The sequence below is a fragment of the Euprymna scolopes genome, chromosome 2 (genome assembly GCF_053919585.1).
Source record: "Euprymna scolopes isolate OS-2025 chromosome 2, ASM5391958v1, whole genome shotgun sequence".
In the NCBI taxonomy this organism is placed as follows: Eukaryota; Metazoa; Mollusca; class Cephalopoda; order Sepiida; family Sepiolidae; genus Euprymna; species Euprymna scolopes.
In genome coordinates, this window is record NC_136483.1 from 31,625,621 (window position 1) to 31,639,667 (window position 14,047).

At 37.2% G+C, this 14,047-nt stretch overlaps 1 protein-coding gene across 7 annotated transcripts in view; it reads right to left on the reverse strand.

Annotated features, from left to right (window-relative positions):
- Window positions 1-14,047, reverse strand: part of LOC145290459 (uncharacterized) — a 565,155-nt gene that overhangs the window by 41,405 nt on the left and 509,703 nt on the right. For all 7 annotated transcript variants that reach the window (XR_013869319.1, XM_080136489.1, XM_080136491.1 and 4 more), the window contains one exon: window positions 7,296-7,516. Coding sequence is in view for 6 of the 7 variants with exons in the window: in XM_080136489.1 (XP_079992615.1) it covers window positions 7,296-7,516 (221 nt within the window). In the remaining variant the exon portion in view is untranslated. The remainder of the gene's footprint in view (window positions 1-7,295; window positions 7,517-14,047) is intronic.

Genomic DNA, 14,047 nt, shown 5'->3' on the forward strand with positions numbered 1-14,047 from the left:
TACCAAGCTTTTGAAACAAACATTTGTGCCATATCAAGGACTATCAGCTTACAAACAAATCCCTTGTTGATAGATTCACTGATTCTTTGTGAGATTTGTCAGCATGTCAGCTTTTGATCCTGCAGGATGAAATCCATATTCTGTCACTAAGTAATTTGTTTAAACTGAAGTGACTGAAAACTTGATTTATAAGTTGAGCAACTCACTCATAATACACAGATGACATCATACAACATTTTTAAAGACAGCATAAACCCATGGAGTCTTCCAAAGTGAAGGAAAATGATGATTAACAGCTTTGTAAGGATTTCAGGTTGCATTTTCTTAAGTGCTATGACTGTGGTGTTGTTAGCACTAGTTGCTTTGTTGACACTAAACTTTTTGATAAGTTTAACAACGTCCTTGACAGTTAATCAAATGTTGTCTAGACTTTTCAGACATAGCAATTCTGTGGGTAAGTGGCCCTGATCTCAAACAATGTGATTTGTTGCAAAGTTTGTTGTGAAACGTTTGACTTCACTAGATGTTAAGGAGATCGATCATCTCTAATCCATTAAAGATGGTTAGAATAGGGATCCTGCATCTCTTCAAGACTTCTTCAAAACTCATCTCTTCAAGAATTCTTCAAAGCTCATGACAGTCAAGTCTTTAATCCACCATTCTAGATTTAATAGATTGAGTATAGGACTCTTTAACGTTTTCTATAATCATTTTGGTTATTGTGGTTTGTGGCAGCTTTAAAGACTAGTTTAGATCTGATAACCTCAGAGGACAATTAAATCGGGGATAGTATAGGAAGATGTATGCATAATAAGAGATGATGATATGGCCATCTTGAAAGAATGGATAAGAATTATTGGGTAAATAGATGTAGAAGAGTTGAAGTAGCAAGTTCGGTTAACAGCGGAAAGTCAAGGAAAATATAAAAGGGATTGATAAGAATTGTATAAATAATGACATGGTAAGAGATAGATTAGTTTGGAAATTAATTTCTTAAAGCATAGCAGCATGTAAAACAAATGTGATTATGCATATGCAATGTTATCTGAAAGAAATATCTATTTTATTATAAGCTAGCAGACACTCGGTGTTGACTGGGAATGACTACATACTTCTGTTTCAAGATCTGAACACAATAGTCATTTTTTTTTTAATTTTTATAATTTTCAACAAAATAAATTGAAAATGTCTTTGCTGTTTATATTTGTCTGGCATGAAAGCAGACCCGATAATATTGTAAAATTCAAATAGCAAATTAATATTGCCATTGAATTCTTTGTAAAATGATTCTAAAAACGTGTGTTTCATTGCATTCCAGACACAAATACTCCATATTATTACCTGCTGCTATCAGATTAGGCTGTCTGAAAATACTAGCTTCCTGACCTAAAATGCACCAAACATTGATGTCGTTTTTTTTTCCTTTTAAAAACTCAGTTATGTTCAGAAAAGTAAAAAAACAAACTAACAATTTTCTTCTATAAAATAAGCAAATAAATATTTGAAGATGTAAAGAACTTGAAGTATAAAACTTTTACCACAATTATTCGATTCAGCATTAAATAACCAAAAAAGGGTTGATACGCTATGAAACGAAACAATTGAGCCATATTCTTTTATAGATCCTTGGATCATAAATATATAAATGAAAGTTTGTTGCTGGGTTTTAAAATAATAAATGCAAATTAACACAAAGGTCTGCGAGAAATAGTTTTGTCTATATTAACTTTTAACATCCTGTTGAAAATTGCACAAGTCCAACGTCATGTGTTCTCTGCAATGTATTGCTTTTCAGAAGAAAATTGAGATTTAGGGAGTTTCCTTTTAGGTGCATATGCACCAGGGTGCCAGCCCCACACCGAACTCCATCTCTGTCGATCCAATCGCCTTAGAGCCGACTCTAAATTGCTTTTACAGTTAGTCAAGGTACCAGTCCAATGGCTATGTTTCAATCCACTTATCATACCAGCAAATGTTACATAACTGATCTGCTACTAAATGGACTGTTGAGTCATACGTGCATACTGGTTGATGCTAGTCACCTATCGAATGCTTTCCTCTGCCTACCCCTAATCCCTGGGGTCATCATTAAAGAGTTGCCGAGGTTACAAATAAATTGCTTTGTCAAAATATGCCATGAATAAGGAGCGTCATAACAAATAATTGTTCTTATTTTTCATTTGTAAAACCATCCTTTCTTTCTTTCTGTCTTTCCTTTTTTCTGCATTCTTTCCCTCTTTTAGCTTTCCCTTTTTTTAGCCTTCCTGTTTTTTCCCTTCTTTTAGCCTTCATTTAATTTTCCCTTCTTTTAGCCTTCATTTAATTTTCCCTTCTTTTAACCTTCATTTCATTTTCCCTTCTTTTAGCCTTCATTTCATTTTCCCTTCTTTTAGCCTTCATTTCATTTTCCCTTCTTTTAGCCTTCATTTCATTTTCCCTTCTTTTAGCCTTCCTGTCTTCCCTTTTCCCTTCTTTTAGTCTTCCTGTCTTTCTCTTTACCTTATTTTAGCCTTTCTGTCTTTCTTTTCCCCCTTATTTTAGTCTTCATTTCATTTTTATTTTCTGTAGTTTTTTTCCCCATGTTTTCGTTTTTCTTTTCCCCGCTTTCACACATTAATTATTAGTCATAAAATCATTTTAGTTTCGTCTGTTTTATAACATATCAACCTTTTGTGTTTAACTAGGATTTCTTGAACGATTGATTAAACAGTTATTTAATCCATAGCTAACAAGTTTGGTTTATACCTATCCCTAGTACAATGAGTGCGTAACTTAACAGATGTGGGAGGAGGCATAAGTAATGGATATCGATGCAGACTACAAAATAGCCGGGTCTATTGTATTCACTCACATTGTAATCCAAGTAGGAAATAGTATTTGAAGACATTTCAGTATTGCTTTTGAATTGACTTGATTTGCCATCTAATTTACATATGTTCGTATACATTGTTAACACTTATGCGAATTAAATAGCAAGATAATGAATTTCTATATAATTCGCATGAGCATAATACAGAAAAAAATTATTTCAGTTATGCAAGAAGAATGCCTTAACATGTCACAATTTATGAATTTTTGAATCAAAGTAAAATAAGTAGTAGTTGTTGCTATGACCAAACGGGTCACGGATATTCGAGTATATAATATATATAAAACGATGTAACAAAATAAATGTTGTTTGTAACAAAACTGGCCCATTTGCTACAATGGTAAGAGTGTTTACTTAGGAGTTGTGACATCAGGGTTCAATCTTTGGTAGAATCATATTTGCTACCTAACAATGCTAGATATGCTATTTTAGTTTTTGCTAAACACCATAAGATAAGGATAAAGGGCAAGTGGAGTAATCCTGTGAAATGAATGATGGCCTCCCCTACATCTTTGTGTAATAAGTCACGAAAAGAGCCTTTGGATCGCCTCGACTATGGTCGATCACCTTCCTTACTAAAGTCTAAAGAAATGATTGCTTCGAACAAAAACCTAACAATCAGCAATGGTTCTCCCCAGAATGTTCTGCTGTCATCGCACACAGAAATCACTTTTTCCATAGCTAACAACGTAATAGATGCAGTGTGACTAGAGCTGCTTTCAGGAATGCCAGCAACCACTGTAAAAGAGTAATAAAAAATGCAAGAGAGCTATATGCTCAGTCCGTTAAATCCAAAGTAGCTGAGCAGCGGCTTGGTTCCCACAAGTTTTGGCCAATAGCAAACAGGATCCTGAACAGAAGCGTGCGTTCTGTCCCAACCATCATCAATGGACCTGAGGTCATCTCGTCAACATCAGACAAGGCCAAACTATTTGCCAAGAACTTTGCAGCTAATTCTACCCTACACGACGAAGGCCATCAACTCCCCGTATTTCCTCCTATAACAGACAACACACTATGCAACATACAAATATCTGTGCATGAGATCGCCAAGCTAATCAAGAACCTAGATTCCAGTAAAGCAACTGGCCCTGACGGCATTCCAATTATAGTGCTGAAAAAGATTCAACCAGAACTTGTCCCCATACTTACAAAACTGTTTAAGCGTTGCCTTAAGAAGAAGTGTTTCCCAACACCCTGGAAAACCTCATCAGTATGCCCTGTATTTAAGAATTCAGGTGATAAGTCATCTCCCTCTCAGTACAGACCAATAAGTCTCCTGTGTGTCATGAGTAAGTTGCTGGAATCCATATTAAATAAAGTAGTCAACCACCTCAGCAGAAATAACCTTCTTAGTGACATACAATATGGTTTCCGTTCTGCTAGATCTACAGCAGATGTGCTAACAGTTATATTTCATAGGATTAGTGAATCTCTCGACAAAGGCTTTCTCTCTAGGGCAATTGCTCTTGACATTATCAAAAGCCTTTAAAAAAGTATGGCATAAGGGCCTACTTCACAAGGTTTCCAGCCACGGTATAACTGGAAACATTTTCTCGATCATTAAATCATTTCTCCCTGATAGGCTCATAAGAGTAGTGGTTGATGGGCAGAAATCAGAGGCCCTCAGTATTAATGCTGGAGTTCCTCAGGGGTCCATCCTGGGCCCAACTCTCTTCCTGATCTACATCAATGATCTCCCAAAACACATACTTAAATCATTCATTGACATCTATGCTGATGACACGACCATCTATGGCAACACATCTAAGGCCATAAATGACAAAGTTCTCGCTAATTCTCTCTCCTCTTATCTTGAGCGCGTGGTACAGTGGGGGAAGAGGTGGCTGGTTACTTTTAATGCATCTAAAACCAAGCTCCTATCCTTACATCATCAATACTCTGATCCCCATCTGGCATCAATTGAAATGGACGGCTCTCGACTAGGGGAAGCTCCATGCTTTGATAAGCTTCTAGGTTTGACCTTTACTTCTGGCCTGAAATGGAACACGTACATCAAGTCTATTGCGAAGGTCGCTGGAAAAATGGTGGGATCCTTCTACCGCTCCAGAATATATCTCACTGCTGACGCAATTCACTACTTATATAAAAGCCAAGTACATCCAAGGATGGAGTACTGCTGCCACATCTGGGCAGGAACTGCTAAAAACACTCTATCCTGCCTTGACAGAGTACAAAATAGGCTTCGTGGCTTAGTGGGGGATGACCTTTTCTCTTCCCTGCAACCTCTCTCCCACAGGAGAGACGTTGCGAGCCTGTCTTTGTTTTATCATTACTTCCATGACAGGTGCTCGTCTGAGCTCCAATACCTGGCCCCCTCTCGCTGATCTTTCATGATGAACACTCGTCTAGCTGAAACCACTGTAAAAGATTTTCCCCACTCTTTATCTGTGCCTAAACCAGAACGTAGATTCCATGAACAAAGCTTCTTTCTTAGAACTGCACGCCTGTGGAAGTGCATGCCTGTGAAACTGTTCCGTCTGCCTGCTTCCCACCTGACTACAACCTGTACGTCTTCAAGTCCAACATAAAAAAATTCCTGATGACCCACCCCCTTGAGTAGACACTCTATCAAATCTCAACACTAACGTACTGTACACGTAATAATCCTTATCCCTGAGTGGCTTCCGGGTCTTGAGAAGTGGTGACTACCTTGTAAAAAAATAAATAAATAAACTAGCAATGCTAGAGATGTTATTTTAGTTTTTTGTCATAGACTTAATCGCTATAATGTCCCTCATTTTCACAAGGTGGATCAATTTCTGTTTAATCACTGACCAATTGGTGCCATTTAAAATCCTAAACTCGCAGAATTGTTCCTTTCTGTTATTATCGGCTGCTCTCAGTCACTCGGGTGCCAAACGACTGACTAATGTCAGTTTAAATGTCTCCAACAAATTGACCCAAACTTCCTCTGATTGTCCCACAAAATTATGTCTTTACTTTTTTTTTTTTTTATGTGTGTGCGTGTTTATATGTGTGAAGGGTGGGAGCCTAATGTCGGATTGGTTGTACAGTTGTTCATGTCTACAGCATTTGTAGGATTTGTTTCACACTTTCATCCATTATGATAACTAGGGCTATGGCAACAGAATATTCTTTCCATTGTTTTGACTCTCGAGTATATATCCGACACAGTTAGACAACCGAGAACCACATCACTATATATAAAAACATAAGATATCAACGGAAACACACCCGACAGTCAAAACAATGAAAATAATATGCTGTTGTCCTTGCCCTAATGATAACGCAGAATTTCTACGTTCAGATTTTTTATAAGTCCTTCTTGCCATTTGCAAACTTTTATGCAAATTATGAATGAAAGTATTCCTACTGTTTGCATTTATAGAAATTTAAAAAAATAGACAACTCAAAATACAGATTTTTTTCATTTCAAATAAAAATATTAATTTAGTCAAATTTTAATTTTGGATCCTTATAAGAGTCCAATTCCAGTGGGTTCTTGCTCTGCTAAGTATGTATGAATCACAAAAGTATTTTCACGGTTTGAATATCCCATAATTTTATTCATAACTCAAAGATGCATACCAGAGCAGTAAACCACTGGAATTGACCGCATCAACTCAATCTCTAAGATCTGAAGACTGCGGTCGTTACAATATGGCACATAAAAATATTGTCTGTATTTTTCTGATGAAGACCCTTATATGAGTCTAAAAGTTGATTTTAAGTAAATATTTAATAAATGTTTATTCTAAAAACAAAACAAAAATCTGTACTTTTATGCTAATGTTTTATTGTTCTTATCTTTAAAAAACTTTGAAAGAAAATATTCTGCCTCTTATCGGGAGAGAATTTATAGAGATAACACATTTAACCTCTATTTTTTTTTTTTAATTTATGATTTATATTTGAACTGTTTCTACTGTTGAAATATTGTGATGATAAAAAAGGTGAAGACTGTGTCTAGTGTGAATAATGTATTTCAAAACTGTATGTGTGCATGTAATAATGAGGAAGCATGCAGGTCATAAAGAGGATGAGGAAGGAAACACTAGGATAGGAAAAAAGGCAGTAGTTGTAGTAGAGTAGTAGAAAGGGGGAGGTTACGTCGTGGACAGTAAAAAGGAAATAATAGAAAGGAAAAGATTATAGCACGCGTAATAGAAAGTTATACTGATGATAAAGGAGGATAGTAAGAGTAGAGAATTAAGGCATATAGGAAGGAGGAGTGAAGAGCAGTTGGAAAAGAATAGGATTAGTAAAACAGAAAACACAAATAAAAAGTTAGTTATAGTTAGGAAGCAAAGTTAAAAAAAAAAATAAGCTGTATTTTTCTTCTGAATTTAGGAATAAAAATTTTTTTAAATGGTGAGAATTTATTTCATTTTCTTTACAATGAATAAAAAAAAACCCTGAAAAACCAAAAAACTTTACTGACCTCTACTGTAATTTTTTCAATGTTGTTATTACAAATCATGAGTCCTAAATCGCTTTTCGTCTCCTCTTTTGCCCACCGAACGACGCAATCTTTGAGCAAGAAGTTCAGTTCGCAGATATTGCTGCTGCTGTTTTGATAACACTCGAATGTGTGCAATTTGACCAAGCACCATCGCTTGCCCCATGACTTCTTATTAAAGCTGCTATACACATTCAAATAACCTACAATGCAAATAGTATTTTAAATAAAAAAAGACATTGTCAATAAAAATTTAAAAAAAAAACATCATTTAAAGTTCATAATATACACTACTCTTGAGTGTAGAGCTATTTTTTAAATAGAAAAATGTAGGAAAAAAAATGGCAGCATGAATCCGGCCAGAAGTTTCTTCTTTTTTTTTTTTTCTTTTTGTGAATTACGGTGTAAAAAGGAGATGGTAAGAATTGTGACGTTTGTGAGAACGAGTTTTGATAATATTTTTATTGCTGACAAGCTATTCTGGCTTTCTTTTATTTCGTTTTTTATTTTAAGTGACATTTAGGCCTTGATAAGTGGCGATTCCCTATAAAAAATAAAAAAATTTAAATTGCCAGAACTTCTCATTAACACCGCAATTCATACCAACTCCTCTTAACCCATAATTCACAACACAAACTCTTAACGTCTTTGCTCTCTCTTTTTCTCTCTCTCGGCTGTTAAGAACTTGACTCTCTATCCTGTCCAATTTGTCTTATTTATAGCTACTATTCCCCGGTATGCAAATTAATGTCGTGTATATATAATGAATGCACTTTCCTACCCCAATTCCATCACCTGATAGAATAACCAGATACGGTGCCGCTTGTGTGAGTAGTATCTTCTGTTACATTTTCCAGGTAAATAATTAATCCAAACAGGGTCAACATAATGTAGTGCTCTTCTCGTGTCAAGACGGAAAACTATCTTTGAAGAATTCAAAGAGAGTCAGTATAGAGTGTCGTTCTTATCACTCAAATCTATTTGGTCATACTTTCTTAACATGACAAATATATTACAACAGCAAGAAGATCCAGCGTTGCCTGGTCTTGAATGTCCTCTTGCCATTAGCCCATAAAGCTGATAGTTTTCTGGATAGTGAAAAAAAAATAGGCTTTGTGGACAGAAAAATTAATAACATGCAACAAATATGTGTTTATTATTTCTATGAACATAGTGTCCATTGTATTTTAAATATAGAACTGACTTGAATGAGATAAATTAATAAATACTAATAAATACTCAGAAAATAATATTGTGCTACATAGTTCAATATAAATAATAAAATTACATTGTAAAAGACAATCTTTATTTTACTCTTTATGTTCAGCCCCACTTGGCAGACAGTATTCTTTTTTAGCATGTTTCTTTTGAATATTCCCTTTTTTTACATAACATTTCACTGACCTCTTCCTTTGAAGAACTGCTGCACTTCAAAATTACTGAGAGTTCATTTCTCACACCATTACAACAATGATCATATATTATGGTATTCGAAAATGAGGCTACATCAAAGGAAGGTTATTCTCATATTCTTGTCCAGGGTTGCCAGATTAGCCTTCTTAAAACCAAATTTCGTGAATTTGACATTTTTGAAGCAGTTTGGCCTTCAAAAATTGTAATTGGCCTTTTTTTCAAAGCGTAACGTACGGACTAATGTATCGTACGGATTAATGTAACGTACGGACTAATGTAACGTACGGACTAATGTATCGTACGGATTAATGAATGAAGGAACAAGCCGAATATTTTATAGATTCTCGTTTCTGCATTTCATAACGTTCAATTTTGAGGATGAGGTCGAACGTTGTACTAAACATGCAGCAGTCATAAAGATTTATTTTTATCTCAGGCAGAGAAATGTCTCTGTTAGATGATTTGGTTACACACTGACCAATCACTTTGCAGGGTGCGTAGATTTCAGCTGTCCCCTGAGGAACTACTTCAGCGCCTTTAGGAATTAGTTTGTCAGCAGAGAGAACCCTGAAAGCAACGAGGAAAGACGTCACCCTTGTCATTCTTTCTCTCCCTTTCTCTCTCCTGTTTCTGTCCACTGGACGCTAGCGTATCGACTATCTTTGCCTGGAGATAACTGCTGATAGACATTTGACAGTGTGAAGAACTTTCTGTATTTCCTTTCTCCATTTGGACATCATCCAACTTTCTTTAATCTATGTCAAATGGTGTAATTAACTTTAATGAATAAACCGTTTCCATTTTTGTTACAAAAAATAAAGGTTTTGTCTTTCCTTTCATCCCTGTTTTCGTTATTTGAAAATAATAATAGCCTCTCTCTCTCTCTCTCTCTCTCTCTCTCCCCTGCCTGCCTTTTTATCCAGTGAGTTCCCGAGCATCAGCTATTCTCCACTTAGACGCTGTCCTGACTTTCGTTAGCCGATGTCAAAAGTTACCTTTTATTTATTTATTATTTTTTTTTAATTTTTAAAGTTTTTATTTATTTTATTTTATTTTTTATTTATTTTTTATTTTTTTACAAAGGCATCACCACTTATCAAGGCCAAGAGGCCACCTATAACTTTAATGAATAATCCGTTTCCGCTGTTATAAAAATGATTTTGGTTTTTCTTTCATGTGACTGTTTTCTTTGCTACTAGGAATGCGCCCCTTTCTCATAGCGATAGCAGTGAGTAAAGCAACACTAATTAAAACGTTCATTATTGCTCCCCGCCCTGAACCCCTTAATAACATTTCTATTCTGATTTTTTTTTTAATTCAAATATTCCCATTTTTAGGGATGTCAAGTGCAAATACAGACTTTGCAACAATTTTGTGTCCTTTTTTGATCAAAGTATTCTCATCGAATTATTCTGGATAATGTAATTTAAAGAATATTTGGTTATGGAGGTTTACCTCCCAAACCTCAAGAGAAATAAGCAAACAAATAAACAATAATTACAAATTATATATAATAAGTAGTAGCGCTCGTGTGTGTGTGTGTACAACTCTCCTATAGCCCACACTAGTGGACCAATCATGACCAAACCTGGTATGATGATGGTCCCCCACAGTGATAGTGCACACTATTTTCAAGGTTAAGGTCGGGACTTTCCTGTACGCTTGGATACCCAAAGCGTGGGTATCTTTGCTATATACACTAGATGTACTCATGACTCATTGGGGCACTACCATTATTTATTCTACTTTGATGCTATTCGAAAATTTATAAACTGTGACGTATACGATAATCTTGCATAGCTAAAACTAATAACTCTCTTTACTTCTACATTATTACTAGCCTGGGTGTCCAGTGTTTGGAGGTGTGTGCTGAGCAAAAAAAAAAAAAAAAAAAAAGTGGTAGTAGGCAGCCAGGCTCGAACCTGTACCATGAAGGGAGAAAAGAATATGAAAAAACGTCTTTGCCAAACCAGGAGTGGCAAAGGTTTAGATTAAGGCTAGTCAATCAAAAAGAGTGGATGACTTTCGAAAATATCGGAGAAAGAAGCGACCCCTTCCTGTAGAAAACTGCCCAGTTGAGGGTGAAGGAATTTATGTTTTTAGCCAATTTTTCGATGCTTCAAAATGATACCAATCTCATGAAAATCTGTCGCCTCTATCGAAAGTTTTAGGCAGATATATACATACATACATACATACATACATACATACATACATACATACATACGTTTAAACAGACAGGTGAGATTTATATTATAGATTACTGCTCTCAAAATATATTGCTGGAAATTTGTAAATGATGTTCCTATTGCATCTTTAAAGAACAATATTTTGGTCTATTAACCAACTAGACTCGACACAGTGTTTCCACTTTTTTTTTTTTTATTACATTTTCACCCCAAACAAGGCACATTGCCACTTTGGTGTAGGGGGCTACTATCAGGGGCAGCAACTACTGGGATACTATGTTGGGATTTGGGCAGCAAGATGTCGGTTCACGTTACACTTGAACTTCTGCATGTCAGTACAGTTAGGGAAGCAGGGACCTGGAATGGAATTCCAGAGTCTAGCGGTTCTGGGGAAGAAACTACTGGAGTAGAAAGATCTTTTACATCTAGGGATCTCTGTGTGGGGGTGGGATTTAGCTGCCTGTCGGGTTTGTCGAGGGTGTCTACATCGTGGGGGCACAAGTGTCTGCAGTTCGTCAGAGCATTCACCATTAAAATACTTGTAGAACAGGCAGAGGGATGCAACGTTTCGTCGATGGGACAGAGGCTGAAGCTTAGATGCCAGTTCAGGACCTATCAGATTGGCGACTCTCTTTTGAACCTTGTCTAGGAGCGAGAGACTAGCAGCAGATGCACCAGCCCAAATGTGACAACAATACTCCATACATGGGCGAATGGTGGCCTTATAGAGGTACAGGATACTTTCAGGTGTCAGTAGTTTTCTAGCACGGTAGAGAGAGCCTACATTTTTCGCAGCGGCCCTGGCAATGTTTTCAATATAATTGTTCCAACACATGTTTCCTGTGAACATTAGGCCAAGCAGTTTGAAAGATGTACTCTCAGACAGGGAGTCACTGGCCATTGCTATTGGTGGCAGAGAAGGTTTCTTATAATAATTGAAGGAAACCAGTTTAGTCTTGGCCGCATTGAATGTGGCCATCCATTTATGTCCCCATTCCACTACAGATTGGAGGACATCCTCTAGTGTTTTTGCCATTTTTTTAGACATGTGTTCATTTGTTTTCCTGTCATGCCTGTTATAGAGTGTGGTGTCATCAGCATATATACCCATCTCAGAGGCAGTTTTGTCGGGGAGGTCATTAATAAATATTAGGAACAATAGCGGTCCAAGGATAGACCCCTGAGGCACTCCAGCAGTTATATCACACTGTTTAGATGTACGGCCATCGAGGACAACCTGGAGATTTCTCTTATCTAAGAAGGATTTAATTATGTTAAGTATTCTACCAGTGATACCGTATGATTTAATTTTCCTGAGGAGACCCTCATGCCATACCCTGTCAAAAGCCTTAGATATATCTAGAGCTACCGCTCTGCCCTCCCCCGCTTTGTCCAGTGAATGGTATATACGTTCAGAGATTACAGTGAGGATGTCAGCTGTGGAATGGGCTTGTCTAAATCCATGTTGTTTGTCAGTCAGACGTTTAGGATCTGTAAGATGCCGGACTAGAGCATGGTTAATTATGGTCTCAAATATTTTGGCGAAAAGTGGGAAGAGGCTAATGGGGCGATAATTTGATGGGTCTGTCCTTTCGCCAGAATTCTTGAATACTGGTACCACAGAAGCAGTTTTCCAACAGCCTGGAAAGCATGATTCTTTAAGGCATTTGTTGTAGAGTTTGGAGAGAACTGGAGCTACTTCGTCTGAGCACTTTTTTAATAGCACAGCTGGGATGAGATCAGATCCACATGCTTTTGAAGTGTCAACGTTTTTATGATAGCGTGTACCTGAGCAGAGGTGATTTTTAGATCGTCTAGCATGGCGTCTGTCTGCAATGGAAAGTCAGGCAGGGGGTGGTTGGAAGGGTCCAGTGTGGAGTTTGAGGAAAACTGGCTGGCAAGCATATTAGCCTTGTCGGTTGCTGAGCAAACAACCTCGTGATTGTTGGTTAGTGGGGGAATTGTTGATTGCCCATTATTTACTACACTGTTGTAGATTTTCCAGAAGTCACGATTTTCCAATTTTTGTGCTTCGATGCGTTTTTTAGTGGTTTCAGTAAATTCTCTCTTAGCTGTCGCTATTTCTTTCTTAACGTTACTTCTAGCTTCTATATACTTCTGTTTGTTTGAACTGGACTTATGTTGGTTAAATCTGCAGTATGCATGCTGCCATTGAGCAATGGCAGTTGCGCAAGTTGAAGTAAACCATTTGGGAGAGTGGGGCTTGCTATAAAGCTTCCGCATGGGAACATGTGCTTCCATTGCTGTTTTGAACCATTCAGTGGTCTCATTTGCACACTGTTAAGCAGGAAGAGAAAAAGTATTTCCCCATGAGGCATCTGTGATAAGATCTCTGATGGCTTCCCAGTCAGCCTTTTTAAAATATCTCATTGTTTTGAGCACTGGCTCTTCAGTTTTGGGTCTAGAATTTAGGGCAATTTCTACCATTATCACTGCATGGTCAGCGTTCCCGAGTGGGCTGTCAGCATTTGTTATACAATCCTCGGGAACTGTAGTCAGAAACAGATCTAGAAGTGATGCTTGTTGTTCTTGCTGGTCAGGGAAACTGGTTGGAAACGTAACTATTTGTGATAGGGAGTGAGATATAGCGAAACTATGTGTTGAGCTGCCTGCTGCATCTGTGTGAGTAGAGGATCCAAGCCAGTTTTTGTGGTGGACATTAAAGTCACCAAATACATGTATTTGTGCGATAGTGTCGCGGGAGAGTGCTGTGTCTATGCTGTCAGAGACTTTGTTTATTATGGTGCAGTCCTGGGTCGAGGGAAAGCGGTAGAGAAAATAAAAGTTGCTAATGTTACGTTGTATGTTTAGTCTAAAGCACATAAAGGCTTGATCGTCTGTTTCTAGGTTTGTTTCTCTAGTCAGGGGGAAAGTGTTACTCCAAGTCCGTGCATATGTCTGTCAGAATCCTTATGGCAGAGTTGGAGATAGCCAGGCATGTTAAAGTAGTTAGAGAGGATGGAGGAGTGTAGGTTAGTCTCGCTTAGTGCTAAGATATCCGGGGTATTTGTTAGGAGAAATGCTTCAGCATCAGCTAAATTAGTTCTAAGCCCACGGATGTTAGTGAATGCAAGCCTCAAGGGAGGAGGCAAGTTGGATTTGTTTGTCCCT